Source organism: Microtus pennsylvanicus, chromosome 13, assembly GCF_037038515.1.
Source record: "Microtus pennsylvanicus isolate mMicPen1 chromosome 13, mMicPen1.hap1, whole genome shotgun sequence".
In the NCBI taxonomy this organism is placed as follows: Eukaryota; Metazoa; Chordata; class Mammalia; order Rodentia; family Cricetidae; genus Microtus; species Microtus pennsylvanicus.
Genome location: NC_134591.1, coordinates 44,318,033 through 44,336,985, shown reverse-complemented (window position 1 = coordinate 44,336,985; position 18,953 = coordinate 44,318,033). Strand labels below are relative to the sequence as shown.

The 18,953-nt window shown below is 47.6% G+C and overlaps 1 protein-coding gene across 1 annotated transcript; it reads left to right on the top strand.

Moving 5' to 3' along the window:
* The first annotated feature begins 1,798 nt into the window (after positions 1-1,798).
* On the top strand, positions 1,799-9,461 carry Gpx7 (glutathione peroxidase 7). The gene is made up of 3 exons (XM_075946244.1): positions 1,799-2,119; positions 6,706-6,967; positions 8,740-9,461. Exons 1-3 carry the CDS (start codon positions 1,985-1,987, stop codon positions 8,901-8,903), a joined length of 561 nt encoding a protein of 186 aa, XP_075802359.1. The 5' UTR covers positions 1,799-1,984; the 3' UTR covers positions 8,904-9,461.
* The last annotated feature ends 9,492 nt before the right edge of the window (positions 9,462-18,953 follow it).

The window sequence follows — 18,953 nt, the reverse complement described above, 5'->3', positions numbered from 1 at the left end:
GCTGTCGGCTCAACTGTTTATGCTATTACCCATCACAGGTCTCAAGGCTCCCACACGATAGGGGTAAAGAGGCAGAAGGGCAGGGCGCTTGCTTAGGCCTTGGCCTTGCCTGGAACACCTTTGTCCTGTACCACACCTCTGCGGACAAAGCCGTCTGCTTGTGGAGAGAGAGGCTAACGGTGACACAGAAATCTGAGGACCTGGGTTTTAGATCTTGATGTGTAACCTTGTATGCAGCTTCAAGTCTGCTAGTTACAACCTACAGAGTGACACATAGCACACACAGCCTTTCCCCAGCTGGCCCCTGAAGACTCATCTGCTCCACCCCTTTCTTACCCCCAAGTGGCCAAACCCTCCTCTTATGCTCTGTGCCTTCATAGACACAGCTCCCTACTCTGACACCTTTGCTTAGCCTTCCCAACATTGACTGTCCCATTGCTCTCTCTGGCTCTGCTGTCACCATCTCTGGGCCCTAATGCTCCAGTTTCCTCTCCCCCAGCATCTGTCCTTGCCTTTTCCTGTCTACTCACCACAGGGAAACCAGCGGGATCTGTCTTCAATATGTAGGACTTTATAGTGATGCTTATCCTAGCAGAAACAAATATAGAACTTCATTTCTTGATTTAAAGCCTGTAATTTTTTTCACAGCTCACCTGGATCTATATAGACCAGGCTGACTTCTAACTCAGGGATCTGCCTGCCTCTGTTCTTCAAATGCTGGGATTAAAGGCATTGGCTACTATGCACCACAAGCCCATAAACTTTACTGTGGCCCACCAAGCTTTGTGATACCCTCCACCCTGCCCCACCCCCACCCCTGCATTGTTCTCTCCACTCCAGCCAAAATACCCTTTCTTGCCCAGTGTATCATGTTTCCCTCTCCCTGGCGACCTTCATGCATGCTTCCTGCTTTGACTTGAATAATGTCTACTCATTTGTCAGAGTTCATTTCAAACCTCCTGTCCTTCCCCCAACCCACCCTCAGCTTTGTCAGGTACTAACTTGCCATAACAGTGGTTTCAGAGTTAACTGTGAACCACTTAGTGCCCTATCTCCCTCTGAATAGGGACCATATATCTTGCTCATCACTGGAGAAGAGGCGCCTTGAGCTGAATTTGGCATAGGACAGGTACCCCAAATATGTAACGCACACTTAGTCACCAATAGATGCTCAGCTCCTTGTGGGTATCAAAGAGGTTTTCTGTGCCTGCGAAACAGTGTAGTGCGCTGTCCAGATCGCCTGTCACTAAAGACGACATTCCAGCTGCTAGCCATGTTATGTCCACAAAAAGCCTTTAGCTGTCAGCTGCTCCAGATAAGGAGCCTTCTTGGCTCCTGTAGCGCCTCTTGCCAGGAGACACTAATCAGTGATTGGCAAGACCGCAGTGTAAGGGTCTGCTATCTCTCAGAGTCTCTACAGGGTGAACCCGAAAGCAGTCTCTCCTAAACCTCCTGCACTGCAAGAGTCCAAACCGCTGCAGACTCAGGCTCCTTTGCCTTCTCTGACCTCTCCGTCTTAAGCTAAAGTTTGTACACATCGTTCAGCTATCCAGGAGTTTCCCATCATTTTTCTATTATAGTTCAGTACTCTCGATTCTATACTATGCGTATTATTCCCGTGAAGAAGCAGGATCAGAGTAGTGAGCGATCTGCCTTAGGCCAACCAAGCACTTCTAGGAGCTAATCTCACACAGATTTTCCCCCTTTCTCTCCCTATTAAGTCGCTGTATCCTGAGCATGAGCAACCAAATTCATACAAGCGAATTTTGGTCTCAGACTCAAGAAAACGGGATCCTTGGATCTCGAGCCGACTGGCGCCGAACATCTGGGGAAACTGAGGTCCAGAGCCAGGACTCCACGCCTGCAGAGGCGACTGCGAAGGGGGCGCGTCCTGGCCCGTGGGCCGCCTCCTTCCGGGCCCGCCACGCCGGGGTCTCCCCTCCCTGTCTTTTCCCTCGCCAAGCCGCCACCTCGGAAGCGAGTCATGGTTGCGACCGTGGCGGCGGCGTGGCTGCTCCTATGGGCCGCGGCCTGCGTGCAATCCGAGCAGGACTTCTACGACTTCAAGGCAGTCAACATCCGGGGCAAGCTGGTGTCGCTGGAGAAATACCGCGGCTCGGTGAGTGACCGCGTCCTGCGGGCCCTACTCGGCGGGGGCAGGGCTCGATGTGTGCACCCAGCCGGGGCTCTTCGGGGGGGGGGGGATGCTCCCCTCGGGTACAGCACAGCTCGGGGATGCTCCCGTTGGGCACCACCCCGGGGATCCCAGCCCCGCGATCCGTCCATCCGGCGCCCCCAGGCCCTTGCCCACTGAGGCCCGCGGCTACGTGGCACAGCTGTCTGCGCTCTCCGGGCCGCAAGATCTCGCCCTGAAAGAGAATGCCCTCCGCCTCTGCTTTGCCTCTTCTAAGAGTAAAAGTAACCCTAGCTTTTGCCCCTCCAGTCTGACTTTTGCGCCTGGAACAGTGAGAGGGTTGACACATAAAAGTGCAGCGTAGGGAGTGACCATCTAAGATGGACCTTTGCTTGGATCTTAGAATGCACACTGAGAACGAAGGCCTGGGCACAGGACCACACAACAGTAGAAAGCAACCAACTCCCATCCCTTTGGTCCCTCAAGCCCCACCCCTTAGAGGGCAGTTGTGATGGAGCTATTAGCCATCCAGCAGGACAGGCCCCTCCTTGCTAGACTGAATCACAGTAAGGGAGTGTATCAGGATTGGGTCTTAAAAAAAAAAAAAAAGATTTGAGCAATGAGCAAGACAAGGAGAGCTGGCCAAGTCCAGATGCAAGCAAAACTGCACGGGGGGGAGGGGGAGGAAGTGGGGGAAAAGTGGGGGGGGGGACAGCAGGACCAGGGCTTTCAACAGTGGTACCTGAAGGATACAAACCCCCAGACTAATGGTAGTAGACGGGACTGATGGGGCCAGGGAGAACCCAGAGGGACTTTGAACTACAAGTTCAGAGACCCAGTGCTATGCTGTTTGTGACAAAGAATCCTCTCAAGGTGTTGCAGGCCTTTAATCCCCAGCCCTACACTAGGGAGGAAAAGACAAGCTGGCCCGTGGGTTCGAGGGCAACTTGGTGTCCTCTTAGGGAGTTCCAGCCAGGGATACTATCTCGGAAAAATAATAATAATTAATTTTTAAAAAATCTGTCAAAATCTTCTGCCTCTTGAGATGAAGTGGGAGACCCTGATGTGAAGTTGTATGATGTTGGACATTAACGGGCCTGGGAGCCCATCATGCAGGCTTGGACGAATCACAGAAGAAAGGCTCTCAGTGTGCTTTTCTTGGGAGCAGGGCCGTCTTTAAGGACAAAACTGTTTTCAATCGCCTTGACATTCTTGATTATGCTGGGAGTCCTTGCTCTGACCGGTGTGAGTTTCAAAATGAGGGGACACTGTGGAAGCACTTGGTGAGCTTTAGGGTGCCCTGTGTATTGTAGGTCACCTCATCCAGGACCCAAAGAGTTGCAAAGAGCAGGGTCCATTCCTGTCAGGCCTCTCCTCCCCTCTAACACGGCTGGACATAGTCCCCAGATACACCACCCGAACAGCTCCCCCAGTCATTAATTCATTGTTTATTATTTGGCACCTACTGTATACTAGCTAGAAACCCAAGCCCTGAAGATAAATGGTGATGGGCAAAACAAGTTGATGTTTTAATCAAGCTGATAGGGAGGAAAGACAATAAAGGAGACACTGAAAACTGAGTCAGGCAATCCCAACAGCTATAGGAGATTAAAAAAAAATAGGCGATATTTTTCAGCTCCTGATAGGAATAGTGTGTAGAGTTAGCCTGGAACAGTGATACATACTTTTAATCCCAGCACTTGGGTGGCAGAAGCAGGCAGATAGCTGTAAGTTCAAAGTCGGTCTGGTCAATATAGCCAGTTCTAGGCCAACCAAGGCTATGTTAGGCAATGAGATCCTGTCTCAAAAAAAAAAAATTAAAATAAATAAAATGGTAGCGTTAGAGGGCCAGTAGGATTGCCCGGTGGGAGTGTCAAGGACCCGAGTTCAATTCTCAGGACTTATATGGTAAAAGGAGAGAGCCACTTCCTGGAAGTTACTCTCTGAACTCCAAACAGGCACACCGCGGTGTGCAGGATCACCCCGCCCCCGGTTTGTTTTGGTTGTTTGAAGAGGGGTAGCGTTAGAATTTGAACCCCAGCGGTACAACTCAAGAGTCTCTGCCCTTAATCGCTAAGCTCAGAAAAAGAACCCGCGGCTGGGCAGTGGTGGCGCACGCCTTTAATCCCAGCACTTGGGAGGCAGAGGCAGGCGGATCTTTGTGAGTTCGAGACCAGCCTGGTCTACAAGAGCTAGTTCCAGGACAGGCTCCAAAACCACAGAGAAACCCTGTCTCGAAAAACCAAAAAAAAAAAAAAAAAGAAAGAAAAAGAACCTGGGAGCAGTCAGTCCAGGGTGGCTGGTTGACCTACACTGGGCCGTTGCCTGGGGTATACCTTCATTTGTTCGTTAACAAACATTTGCATTTGCCGCCTCCTACTACATGCCTGACACTGAGTGACAGTCATAGATGTCACGGATGACGTCACTGAGTCCATGGCTGGGCATGAATGTTGAGGTCGTCACTTGGCGGTGTGCTTACTTCCTGGGTGGAATGTGTGAGTGAGAGAAGGGGGTGGTTAATGTGTTTTATTGGCTTGTTTCTCTGTACACATCTGAGTCTATTTCTATGCATGTGTGTGCACATGTGTGGATAAGCTTTTTGGTTTCCTGGATGGAATGAGAAGCAAGATGCTCCCCTTCACAAAGCCTAGGGAGACACACATGATATAGGCTAAAAAGAAGCATCTTAAAGTGCACTCAATAAAGGCCCAGCAGGAAAGAAGGTAGGAGAGCCTTACCCGAAGAAGAGAATTTAGAGTCCCGACTTCTTACCACTCCAGACAGAGTGTGCCTGGGTCAGATCAGCTCACTGATTCTCAGCAGGGGGAATCTTTCTCAGAAAGATTTCTTTTTAATGTTAGCTGGGTGATGGCGTACACCTTTAATCTCAGAACTCAGGAGTTAGAGGCAGGCGGATCTTTGTGAGTTTGAGGCCAACTTAGTCTACAGAACTAATTCTAGGATAGCCAGGGCTACACAAAGAAACCCTGTCTCAAAAATTTAAAAAAAAAGGTTTTTTCTTTGTTATTACAGTGTGTGTGTGTTTATGTGTGCTTGCTTTTGTTACATTGTGTGTGTGTTTATGTGTGCTTGCTTTTGTTACATTGTGTGTGTGTTTATGTGTGCTTGCTGTTACATTGTGTGTGTGTGTTCATGTGTGCTTGCTGTTATTACATTGTGTGTGTGTGTTTGTGTGTGCTTGCCTTTCATGGTGTCCAGGTGGGGGCCAGAGAACAATTTAGGGGAATCATTTCTTTCCTTCTACTTTGTGGGGCCCTGGGATTGAACTCAGATTGTCAAGTGTGGCAGCAAATGACTATCTCTTCAGTTTGTTTTGGTTTTTTGTTTTGTTTTGAGATGAGGTGTCTCATTGTGCAGTAGCTGGCCTGGAACTTGCTAAGTAGACCAGGCTGCCCTTGAACTCCTGAAGGTTCACTTGTTTTTGTCTCTGCCACCTAAGTGCAGGGATTAAAGGCATGTGGCATTTTTTTTTCATTGAAGAGACGGTCGTACTGTGTGATTTAGGCTTGTCTCCAGTTTATAATTCTACTGCCTTAGCGTCCTTAGTGCTGGGATTACAGGTATGTGCCACAAACCCCACTGGGAAACGTTTTTGGTGATCAAGCCTAGACATCGAGTGTGTACGAGCTAGGATGATGCCAAATATTCTGCGATAAACAGGACACTCCCCACAACCAAGACCTGTAATTTCAGAACTGCTGAATTTGAGGAGTCCGTCTAGTGTGTTCCAGACTGACCCTGGGAAGTGGTCAATAGCCAGGTGACATTATCCCAGCTTGTCTCAAAAGCAGCCACGGAGCTAGGGGCCCAGGCAAAGAAGCGTAATCTTTCAGGAACACATAGCTAGAAGCTGGGAATGTGGCATTGGTGCCAAAATTCTAATTACATTATAACTCAGTTCCAGCAGCTAGCTAGCGCTGTATTTATTGCCGAAAGTCTTTAATAAAATTAGGGCTCAGTGATCAAAGTATTTGTTTGCTGGAAGGGAGGAGATAAAAAAGACTGTCCTGGGGGTCATTCTGTCTGTGTACCCATGTACTGGCAGTCCCAACCCGGGGAGGGTACAGGGAGGCTCTTTTGCTTCCTTTTCCTTTAGAGACTTCTGGGAAAGAGCCCGCCTGAATTCCTGGAAGTACCCAGCTGACAGAACCAAATCGAACCCACGTGTGCCTTTCTCCTCCCCAGCATCGCCTACTGATACGTGGTCTCTGTGTGCATGCCTGTCTGTGAATGTACTATATGTACTTGTGGATTTGTGTACTTCTAGCTAATGCAGGTTTGCATCATAGAGCATGTGCCTATTAATTTAGGTGAACTGTGTGCTTACAGTCACAAATACTCATGTATGTGTGTACATGTGTATAGGCCCCCACATGCTTGATTTCATATGTGGGTGTATTTTGTGGGAACATTATACACATATTTACATATGTTCATAGCATTCTCGCATGTGTGATGTAGGCATATCACAGTAGACACAGGTGCATGCCTCCTCACTGGATTGTGTATGGTTCTGAGCCTTCTTCTGTTTTGTTTCTACCACGCAGGTTTCTCTGGTGGTGAACGTAGCCAGCGAATGTGGCTTCACAGACCAGAACTACCGAGCCCTGCAGCAGTTGCAGCGGGACCTGGGTCCCTACCATTTTAACGTGCTCGCCTTCCCTTGCAACCAGTTTGGCCAACAGGAACCAGACACCGACAGGGAGATTGAGAACTTTGCCCGCCGTACCTACAGTGTTTCTTTCCCCATGTTTAGCAAGATTGCAGTTACGGGCACCGGTGCTCACCCTGCCTTCAAATACCTGACCCGTGAGTCCTGTCTCTTCTCCCTGTCACCTTCCCTCCCTGGCTATCACCATGACTCCCTGGGCAACAGAAGACTGAGAATAGAGAAACTAAGGCACAGCCATGAGATGCCACACACCTGGAGAAGGGTGACCAAGATTACTGAAAGTCTCTTGTTCTGACTTAAAGTCTATACATAAACAGGGAAACCTCTCCAAAAGAATCAGCTTGATTGCCATGCCTGGAATACCAGTGACAGGCTCGAGGCATGGGCTGTGAATGAAATCACCAAGCACAGAAAGACAGTAGAGTTTGTTAGGTACCCTGTGGTCTAACTGCAGCAGACCAGACAGTACAGAAGCTGTGCAGAGATGGTCTAAGGGAAAGGGGGTTTTCTGTGCATGGAGAGGGAGGCTCTGGGGACAGTCAGACAGTGTTTCAGTGTCACTGCGCTGTTTAGGTCTTACTCGGTGGGACATCTGCTCAGGGCTGTCTCCCTGGAAGGGTAGGCAGATATCACGTTATTTGGTTGAGGAATAAGTTTTACAGCATAGGTTATCTCTTCTTGGGACTGGCTATCTATGTGAGAGTCAGGTTTGGCTCACCAAGGGTCAAACATTGAATGTTCTAAGCTTGCTTATTAAAAACTGGGATGCTCCCAGCGGTGGTGGCACACACCTTTAATCTCAGCACTTGGGGACAGAGGTAGGTGGGTCTCTGTGAGTTCTGCCAGCCTGGTCTACAAAGCGAGTTCCAGGACAGCTAGCACTGTCACACAGAAAAATCCTATCTCAGGGAAATAAATAAATAAAATAAAATAAATAAAAAGTGGGATTCTGAGATTCCAGAGGTGACTCCAAGGTTAAGAACACTGGCTGCTCATCCAGAATCAAACCCAGGTTTGAGTCCTGGTGCCCACATGGCAGCTCACAACCCTCTGGAACTCCAGCCCCAGAGAATCCAATACCCTCTTCTGGCCTCCTCGGGCATTGTACACATATCATGTACAGACAGACAGACATGCAAGCAAAACACCTATACACATTAAAAATAGAAGGAGAAAAGAAAAGAAAAGAAAGATAATCCCAAATGCCTGTCTCAGCTGCAGCCCCTGTGAACTTTGGAATCTGGAGAGCTTTGTGTATTTGTTAAAGTCATCATTTTCTCCCCCTCCTGTGTGTTTTGTTAGTGTTCTCCCAGTTCCCATGATTGTAGATCAATCTGGCCTTGCATTAGAAGCACCTGGAAAGCTCTCATAATTGTACAAGCCTGAACCCTACTCTATCAGAGCCCGAGAATTTTTCCGAAGGCCCACTTCCTGACAGTGATTTGGATTCAGCCAGTACAAGGACTAACCTTTAGAAGCCATTAAGGCTTAATTGGAAGCAGGGAGTTGTGGTGTAGGCCTACACGTAGGAGTTAGAAGCTAGGAGGATACGGCTTTCCAGATCCTCCTCAGCCGTGTAGCAAGACGAAGATAGCCTGGTTACATGGAATGGAATCCTGTCTCGAAGCAGAACAGCCTTCGAGAACAGGGTGCGACTGTTTGGGGTAATTAGGAGAGGATGACTGGTGGGTTGTACTGTATCGTGTACTTCCCAGCATCCTCTCTCAATCCGAATCCTCCAACTGAAACCTACTGGAGAGCTTTTGAAAAGTGCTGGGAGCTGGGGCTTGTTGTCAGCGCCGCTAATTTAAGTGGTCTGGGTGGGGCCAGGTGCGAGATAGACGGATAGTGGGATCCAGGAATTGGGCATGGGGAGGCACACTGTTTGTTCGGCTTCCTTTTTCTTTAGAGACTTCTGGGAAGGAGCCCACCTGGAACTTCTGGAAGTACCTAGTGGCCCCAGACGGAAAGGTGGTGGGGGCTTGGGATCCAACTGTGCCCGTGCAGGAGATCAAGCCGCGGATCACAGAGCTGGTGGCAAAGCTCATTCTTCAGAGACGAGCAGAGTTGTGACCTGGTTCTCTCTTCCCCACCATTCCTGTCCCTCGGCAATTTCAAGTGGTGCTTCACAGGCAGAAAGCCTGGGCTTCTCATCCCTTCGGTCACATAAAGGAAGAAGTCTAAGACTTGGATGATTTGAATCCAAGAGCAAAGAATAGGAACGCCTGGCCAACGAGAGTTCTTAACAGCCAATCAGCGGCCACTAGGCCGATAGCCAAAAGAAACATGGCAGGCTATGAGAAACCATGTAGAAGGGTATGAAGCAATCATCCCATAACCAGACTTGTGTAAAGGGAGCCAAGTCTTCCCTCCCAGGAAGGCTGTGAGGATTAGCATCTAATACCTGTGAACGTGCCTGGGGCAGTGTTAGCCAAAGATGAAGCATTCAACACATGCTTCTGCCTATAAACAAAACAGCACTTGTGATAATAAAACTTGAACTCAACACGGATTTCTAGCCAAAGGAAATCTAGGCCAAACGTGTTTGTTGTCTTTGTCTTCTGTTCTTGTGTGTATTATTTTATTTAATTACAAAAGATGCCAGTTCTTGGAGTGGAGTGGGAGAAGGGTTCGGAGTTCAAACACTTGGAAGACTCTGGACTCCGTTCTCAGAAAGAAAGGCCCAGAAAGAGAGAGAGCAGCTAATAAAAAAATCCAAACAAGGAACGGAGTTAAGCCAAACAAGGCTCAGCAGTTAAGAGCACTGGCTGCTCTTCCAGAGGACCCCCGTTTAATTCTCAGCACCCACATGTCAGCTCACAACTGTCTGTAACTGCAGCTGGAGGAGATAAGACTCTATCACACAGACATGCATGCAGGCAAAACACCAGTGCACACAACTGAAAGTAAATAATTCATTTTAAAAAACAATACTGATTAATATAAAATAAAAGTAAACATTAAAGGCTTCCAGCCCTTTTAATTTTTTTCAGTCAAGCTAAGCGTTAATGCTCCTAACATACATTACAATAAAAATAACAAGTGAAAGATATTGTAAGTTTAAGTGTGAGCTGTCCCCCGTAGGCTCTGTACCTGAGCCTTTGGGTCCCAGATAGTGGCACAGTTTTGGGTGCCGGTGGGTGGGTTATGAAACCTATTATATATGGGGCAGATGTATGGCCATAGGGGCAGGATTTCAACCAGGGTTCTGGCTGGACCTCAGGCTCTTCTTCCAGACTGCTCTGGTAGCAGGACCCCAGCCGTCACACACACTGTGGCCAGGAATCAATCCCACCACTGTGCCTTCTAGGTTATGACAGACTGATATTCCCCAAAACTGTGAGCCAGGAGAAATGTTTTCTCCCTTGAATTGCATTGGCCAGATCATGGCCAGGAGAAAAGAATGCAGACAAGAATCTGCAGACTCCAGTGGCCAGTCAGGACTCCAGATGTGGCAACTCCTTTGGGTGGTATGTTCTCAGGGACCACAGCTGGGGCCAGACTAGGACAAGGCCTTATTTCCCTGTCAAGCTGCACCAAGGGGTTTCAGAATTTATTTATTTTTAGGCACTGTCTCTCTATGCAGCCCTGACTATCCTGGAGTTTTCTGTGTAGACCAAGCTGGCCCACACAAAATCTCTTGTGGGAATCTGGGGCTTGCTGATTAAGCCAGCTGGCGGGCCAGTGGCCCTGGGGATCCTCCTGTCTTTGCCTCCCATGGTTCATGCCTGATTTTCTGTGCTGAGGACCAAACTCAAGACTTCACGTACTTTATCAACTGAGCCATTTCCCTTAGCCCCATTTTGATCCATTTAGAAATATTATCTTCTTATGTAGCCCCAGTTGGCCTTGGACTTATAACCCCCACCTCATAGTCCCTAGCACTAACTCCCCGAATACCGTATAAAAATGCCTGCAGCTTTGATAAACCAAGTTTTTAAATTATTATTTCTTACTTTGTTTTTGCAAAATTTAGAGTGATAACACAGATCCTCCTTTTGTCTTTTGAGGAAAAGAATTAGGGGTGTGATGTGCTGAAGACCTGTGTCAGGGTGTGATGTGCTGAAGACCTGTGTCAGGGTGTGATGTGTTGAAGGCCTGTGTTAGGGGTGTGATGTGTTGAAGGCCTGTGTTAGGGGTGTGATGTGTTGAAGGCCTGTGTTAGGGGTGTGATGTGTTGAAGGCCTGTGTTAGGGGTGTGATGTGTTGAAGGCCTGTGTTAGGGTGTGATGTGCTGAAGGCCTGTGTTAGGGTATGATGTGTTGAAGGCCTGTGTTAGGGTGTTATGTGTTGAAGGCCTGTGTTAGGGTATGATGTGTTGAAGGCCTGTGTTAGGGTGTGATGTGTTGAAGGCCTGTGTTAGGGTATGATGTGTTGAAGGCCTATGTTAGGGTATGATGTGTTGAAGGCCTGTGTTAGGGTGTGATGTGTTGAAGGCCTGTGTTAGGGTGTGATGTGTTGAAGGCCTGTGTTAGGGTGTGATGTGTTGAAGGCCTGTGTTAGGGTATGATGTGTTGAAGGCCTGTGTTAGGGGTGTGAATGTGTTGAAGGCCTGTGTTAGGGTGTGATGTGTTAAAGGCCTGTGTTAGGGTGTGATGTGTTGAAGGCCTATGTTAGGGTGTGAATGTGTTAAAGGCCTGTGTTAGGGTATGGTATGTGTTAGGCTGTTATGCTGTAGCGATAAATTGGTGTAAAGAATGGAACATACCTTGTCTCAGGAGCCTCACAGTTGGGCACAAGTGAAGTATGAGGGGTTGTTCTGTCCTACCCAGTCCCACAGTCATTCAGGTCCAAATAAACACACAGAGGCTTATATTAATTATAAACTGTTTGACCTATTATTCAGGCTTATTACTAACTACCTCTTTCAACTGAAATTAATCCATAATTCTTATCTATGTTTAGCCATGTGTTTTGGTACCTTTTCTCAGTAAGGCATTCTCATCTTGCTTCCTCTGCTTCTGGATGATGACTGACTCTCTGCCTTTCCTCTTCCCTGAATTCTCCTAGTCTGGTTGCCCCCTATACTTCCTGCCTGGCTACTGGCCAACCAGCATTTTATTAAACCAATATGAGTGACAAATCTTTACAGTGTACAGGAGCATTATCCTACAGGAAGGGGTTAAAGTTTATTCTGTTTGTTTGAGTTTTGTTGCTTATGCATTTTTGCCTTCTCAAAGAAGAGACAGTTTGCATTATGAAAAGTTTGTACTCATGGATTTGATTAAAAGGCCCTGGGGCTAGTGCTCAATTTAACCATTCTACTAGGACTGAAGGTGTTCTAAAGAAAGATACCATGTCATTCCCTTTGCCTCTCAGACTACTGTAACAATGAACTCTAAGAAATTGAAATTCTCTCCCAGCTCATGCTAGTAGAGAGATAAGATGGGGACCCTCAGCCAGAGGGGAGCCGGTCCCCCAGAAAGAGATGTCACACTGTATGACACTTGTCAGACCACCTTGCAGAGGAGACTAGTGCCCAGGCAATGATGGGGCAGTGATGGGTGGGACCACCCCTTTCCCAGAACTCTTCAGTTCTATATACATCTTGCTTTCTATTCAAACCTAAATCTTGCATCAGACTCTGAATGCTAACTTGGGGAAGGGTCACTGGGCTTTGTTCCTTTTCCTAATGTGGCCATATTGGATATATATACGGACACCAAAGATTAAAAAAAAAAATCATTTCCTCAAAAGTAGTGAGTCCCACTGATGATTCTACACTTCTCATAGGACATGTATTTCTTTTTTTTTTCTTTTTCTTTTTTTTTTGTTTTTTCGAGACAGGGTTTCTCTGTGGTTTTGGAGCCTGTCCTGGAACTAGCTCTTGTAGACCAGGCTGGCCTCGAACTCACAGAGATCTGCCTGCCTCTGCCTCCCGAGTGCTGGGATTAAAGGCGTGCGCCACCACTGCCCGGCTCAGGACATGTATTTCTATAGACTTTACTAACTTCCGGTTGGCTCTAGATCCTTCTAACACACATGAAACTCTTCTTAAGAAAATGACATTTTAAATCTTAATCAGCTCTCACCTTAGCCATTAATTAGCCATTATCTGCCAATATCTGCATTTTTCAATTAAATCCCTTGGCTATCAGTTAACACTTGAGTAATTGATATATGATCATCTACTAATGGTTTAATTATCTCCTGACACTGGGCTTATCATCTAGATTCATATTCATTAGACTGTATTACATGACATTTCAGTTACATGCTCAGCCTTAATTATTAATCAATAGCTTAGTAACTTGCTTTTAACGTATTACTGATACTTTAGTTATCTGCCGTTAATTTAGAGTACAGTAGTCCTCCCTATTCACAGGGACAGTTGGGGACACATGGGAAGAGAGAAAGAACCCCTTCATTTTAGCCTTGGCTGAAGCCTCTAGGCAGCTGACAATTTGGAACGCCCGCACAATCACACTTGTTTAAGGTTTTACTTCTTCCCGGCTAGAAACCTACACTTTTCTGGGCATCTCACCAGAAACTTTAAAGGAAAGGGGGATGTCCTAACCTCTTTGTGTCACCCCTAGTGGCTCCTACTTTTATTTTAAAGGATTGCAATCTATCCAGGCCATCCCAGAGTCCCCCTCTAAATTCCACTTATGAAACAGAGAAAGACTGGGGGATGGCAAAGCTGATAAAGACTCTTGGTGACCTTGGTGACCTTGGTGACAAGCCCCGCAGCATCGGCTCAATCCCAGAAAGTGGAAAGAGAGAAATGACCTCCACAGGTAGTCTTCTGCCCATGTGCTGTGACACATGTTTGAATGTGTGCCTGCGCACATCAACATACACAGACAGAGGTATAACTCTTTTTTTCCTTTTTCTTTTTTTTTCTCTTTCTTTCTTTCTTTTTTTTTTTCTGAGACAGGTTCTCACTATACAGTCCTAGCTGGCATGGAACTCAGTGTTTAGACCAGACTGGCCACAAACTCACAGAGTTCCTTCCTGAGTGCTGGGATTAAAGAGCTGTGCAACTTGCCCGGCAGTGGAGGCGCATGCCTTTAGTCCCAGCACGTGGGAGGCAGAGGCAGCAGGCGAATCTGTGGAGGTCAGCCTGGTCTACAGAACAAGCTTCAGGACAGCCAGAGCTACACAGAGAAACTCTGTCTTGGGGGGGGGGGGAGAGAGAGAGAAAGAAAGAAACTTGAGAGCCCTGAAGATGGTATATGTCACTAATGCCAGGACACCTAATTGCTGCTCTCCCTTGAGAATGCCATGCCCGTGTGGGTAGGTCTTAGTCTTCTCCTAAGCACCTCTTTCTCTTAGCCTTTATACTTAAAATCTGTACTTAAATATCTTTAATAAATCTGGCTTCATACAGGCTAGTCCTGGAGTTCTTTTCTGGGTTAAAGCCAAGGATCTGATTTTACCCGAATCAAGGTCCCCAAAAGGTTTTGGGAATTTCTCAGGCTGCTTCTAGTAACAGTGTGGAGTTATTATCTCTAGGTTCCTGCCATCACTGTCACTAAAGACCACGGTGGATTCCTGAAACTGCAGATCGTACCAACCCCTGAAGACTCTGTTTTTCCTACACATACCTGAGAAAAGGTGTAATTGAGCACAGTAAGAGAGTAACAGCAGTAGCTACTGATAAACCATCATAACAGGCTATAATAGAAGCATTGTCTCATTCTCTCCCCCCCCCATCATTAGGTAAATAGAACATATAGTATGAACACACTAGTCACATTTGCTTCACACCTGGGAGAGAAGGAACCAGGATTCCCTTGTGTAATCACAACAGCAATTTAAAAATTATGACTCCGACTTTTATCCCAGCACTCAGAAGAAGGTAGTTGTAGATGGGAATCTATGTGAGCTTGGGGCCAGCCTTGATGACCAGAACAAGTTCCAGGACCACCAGGGTTCCATAGTGAGACTGTCCCAGAAGAAAAAAAGTTATGAATAGGTTAATTCTGGAATTTTTCATTCATATTTTCAGACCATCGATAACCGAAGTTTTGGAACAGGCAGCTGCAGATAAGGGCACTACTGTAGATTACCTGCCACGGATTCTGGTTAGTAGGTTTTAGGGTGAGGGGCCATTGGTGGCTGCAGCCTTTGCCTTTGGTTGAACCTCCCTTGCAACTCCAGATGATTTCCTTGACGCATCAATGCATCCTGCGGTCCAGGCTTATCACCACCTGTGATTTTGTCCTTGGGTTGGACAGATGGACGATGAAGGGAGGGAGAGTGGACAGTCAGGGCACTCCCTGGAGATTGATAGTTAGAGGTGATAGTCACACATCAACGAAGTTTTTTTTGGTCTCTGCTTAAGCGTTAGACTCTTGCTGTGTTCTTAGGGCGCATCAGTGGACAAAGCAGGCACCTTTCCAGCTGTGCAGGATTCACAGAACAGTGGGAAAGACAAACAATTACACCGATTATTTCATTATTACAATTAGGATAAGCACCAAGAGCAGGGAGTCGTGTGTGTGTGTGTGTGTGTGTGTGTGTGTGTGTGTGTGTGTGTGTAAGTGTTGTCACTTGGCCCGTTCTGGCGTACAGAGAACACCTCCCTGAAAAATGACTTTATGTCTGAGAACTCTAATTTTCCAAAGAACTAGAGGTTAAGGTATGGAAGTCCTAAGTGGATGGAGCATCTTGGGCGAATGCCCTTAGGAGGAAAGATGCTGGCTTTACTGGAGCCAGTAGTACTTCCTGCAGCCGAGTGATAAGAGCCTGGCAAGGTAGCCAGCCAGGCCAGGAAGGACTGTGATCTAAGTGAGCCGATATGAGTCAGCACGGCAGAGCCTGTCTTCCACAAGAGTCCAGTTCCAAACCCTGAAAGGAAACTGTGGGGCAGAGGAAGAGATTGCGGGTAGAAGGCTGCTCTGGGGACTTCGTGGAGCACAGGTAATCCTGGGAACACCGGAAGAAGGAACATCCAGCAGGGTCAACCTAGGCATTGCTAGAGGGGACTGCTAAAGACCGAATCCTACACATCACACCTTTCCTGGGTCCTGCTGAAGTGGTTATTAAATGGGACATGGTCCAAAGGCCACATTTTAAGGCCAACTGTCCAGGGTATAACAAAACAAGTAAAAACAGTAGGCGAGCTTCCGCTCTTCCCCACAGCTCCACAGCGCCTGTGTTTGGGCTTCATGTGCTGTTTCTATGACTTTATGACAGCACACATTTGCCTGCTCTAAGAGGGACCTAGAGGGGGAGAGGTCGTCTACTCATCCTTTGCTCTGCTGTAACTTCATCAAGGGTCCAGCCTGATGACATCTCTGGGATACTGCTATGAACTGCACGGCCCAAGATGGCTGTCCATCTCAACCATATTCCTCCTATGCTGTGCTTTATCACACAAAATTCAGTCACCTGGCCACGCCCAGCTCTCTAGAACACAAGATGTTTATCCTGTGTGATCACCCAGTGAAAACTGGGGATTTAAACAAGGCAGATGGCACATGCCTGTAGTTTCCAGCACTTGGGAGGTGCAAGTAGGAGGATCAGGGGTCCCCTCAGCCTGGGACACATTAGAACAGAGGAACAGAAAGAAGGAAGGAGCCGGGCGATGGTGGCACACGCCTTTAATCCCAGCACTCGGGAGGCAGAGGCAGGCAGATCTCTGTGAGTTCGAGACCAGCCTGGTCTACAAGAGCTAGTTCCAGGACAGGCTCCAAAGCCACAGAGAAACCCTGTCTCGAAAAAAAAAAAAAGGAAGGAAGGAAGGAAGGAGAATTTCATTAATGCAGAAGGGGAGAACAGACGTTGAGGGGGCAGGGACAGAAGTCATCTGTACCTCAAACCTTAACATCCTTCAGATCTCCTCCCCTTTTCTGCCTGCTGCTTCCTGCTTTTATTTGAGACTGTTCACTGTTGGAGCAGCAGCTAAATCTGTATCCCAACCAGAGGCAGAAGCCGCAGAAGAGGATTAAGATGGAAGGATTAAGGGAGACGTGGGAATTCGCCATCCCTGGAACTCATCTCCTTGGTCTCAACGACTCCTCCAATCTATCTTTCCTACTGCAAGGCGAATGGCGTTCTAGGAAGCACAAGCAGAGCACCCATCTGCTCCCCTGCACTGTGACCCAGATGGCCTGCTGGGCTCTTTCCCAACTTCTTTCCATTGCCCAAGAGGAAATTCTTCTCCTTCTTGCCTCAACATAGCTTTGTCTTATCTCTCAGGGACACTGAACACAGCAAACAGCTGACTCACAGCAGGTGTTCAAAATACACTGGGGTTGGGGGACAAGACGGTTCCGCAGATAAAAGTGCTTACCACCAAAGATGCTGACTTGAAGTCTATCTGGGACCCACAGTGGAAGCACGGAGCCAACTCTAACCATGGCATGCATGCATCCTCCTCACACACACAATATAAATATATGAAATTTAAAAGTTTATAAGTGCAGTCCCACTCACACACTCCCATGGGGTATGGTGGCTCATGCCTGGAGTCCTAGCATTCAGAAGGCCGAGGGAAGATACTTTCTTTGAATTCAAGGCTGCTTGGGTTATGTAAGTCCTAGGCCAGCCTAGGCAACAAAGTGTCTCAAAACCAAAAAGCAAAGAGCATTTGTTTGACCAACTGCCCTTACTATTATCCATTACAAATGTCCTTGTACCAGCCAGGTTTCCCTGAGACTTGGATGTCCCAGAGAAGGGTTGAGGGCTCTCAGGCACAGGAAAAACTGTTGTCAAAGGCCCTTTCCTCTTAGAACCTTAGACCCTAAGTATTCTCTGGATCTAAGAGCAACTGCCTAGAGTGTGCATGCCCTGGCTTCGATCCTCAACATGACAAGAAAACAAGCAAAAAAGAACCTGAGTAGTCTCCTCTTGCCCGTGAGCACTTGAGATGGCTCACCTTTCTCCAGAGGAAGTCTCAGAAACAAAAAAGACCTAGTATTAGTGTGACATTACATTATGTGTAACATTAAAATGCATTCATAGGAGCCGGGTGGTGATCCCAACACTTGGGAGGCAGAGGCAGGCAGATCTCTGCGAGTTCCACGCCTGCCTGATCAGCAGAGTGAGTTCCAGAACAGCCAGGGTGGTTACACAGAGAAACCTTGTCTCAGGAAAGAAAAAAAAGTATTCATACTAGTACTCAGGAAGCAGAGGCAGGAAAATTTCTGAGTCTGAGCCAGCCAGGTATACATAGTGAACTCTAGCGTATTTGCAGAGGAGCAAACTAACTTACAGAGCCCTCTCTCCAGCCCCGGAAGCATTTTTCCCAGTGTTCACACGCCTGTGTCTCATCCTTATGAGGCAAAATCAAAACCACGGGAAGTCAAGTGCCAAGGAGCAATTAGAATCTGCGCCGGTGTGATCTCAAAGACCTTGCTTTCCCTCCTGTCCTCGGCTTCCTAGGTACTGGTGACACTCCAGCAGAGTCAGAGCGGGCAGAAGACTGGAGACACTGATCTCAAGAGCGGGTCAGCTGATCACCCTGGGGCCCACCTGGGAGGAAGTTACAGAAGTGACTGCACCGGGGGCTGGAGAGATGGCTCAGCGGTTAAGAGCATTGCCTGCTCTTCCAAAGGTCCTGAGTTCAATTCCCAGCAACCACATGGTGGCTCACAACCATCTGTAATGGGGTCTAGTGCCCTCTTCTGGCCTGCAGGCATACACTCAGACAGAATACTATATACATAATAAATAAATAAATATTAAAAAAAAAAAAAGAAGTGACTGCACCGGGGCTGAGAAGGAATCAAACAAAAGGGCTTCATAACATGGAAAATGCATCACTCAAGGCTGGACCAGAGAAGGAGAGAGAAACATACAGGACATTCAGGACACAGTCCAGTTCCTGGGACTCCCTCCTGGGTCCTCCTGGAAGGTCCCTCCCTAAGCCTTACTATCTTTCTATATAAATGCCTACTGGGCTGGGGAAAACGACTTGGCACTGAAGGGTGCCCACTACTCTGTGGAAGACCCAAGTTCGTGTCCAGTACCCACACCAGGCTGCTCACAACTGCTTACAATTCCAGCTCCCATGGCTCCAACAACCTCTTCTGGCCTCTGATGGCTACTTTCCAAGGTCAGACTAGCTGACTCAGACGGGTCCCGTAGGAGAAAAGGAGCATTTGCAGAACACCCAGGATTAGAGGTAGGAGATGGCTCGGCAGTTAAGAGCATGCTCTCGACTCCTCTGCTCTT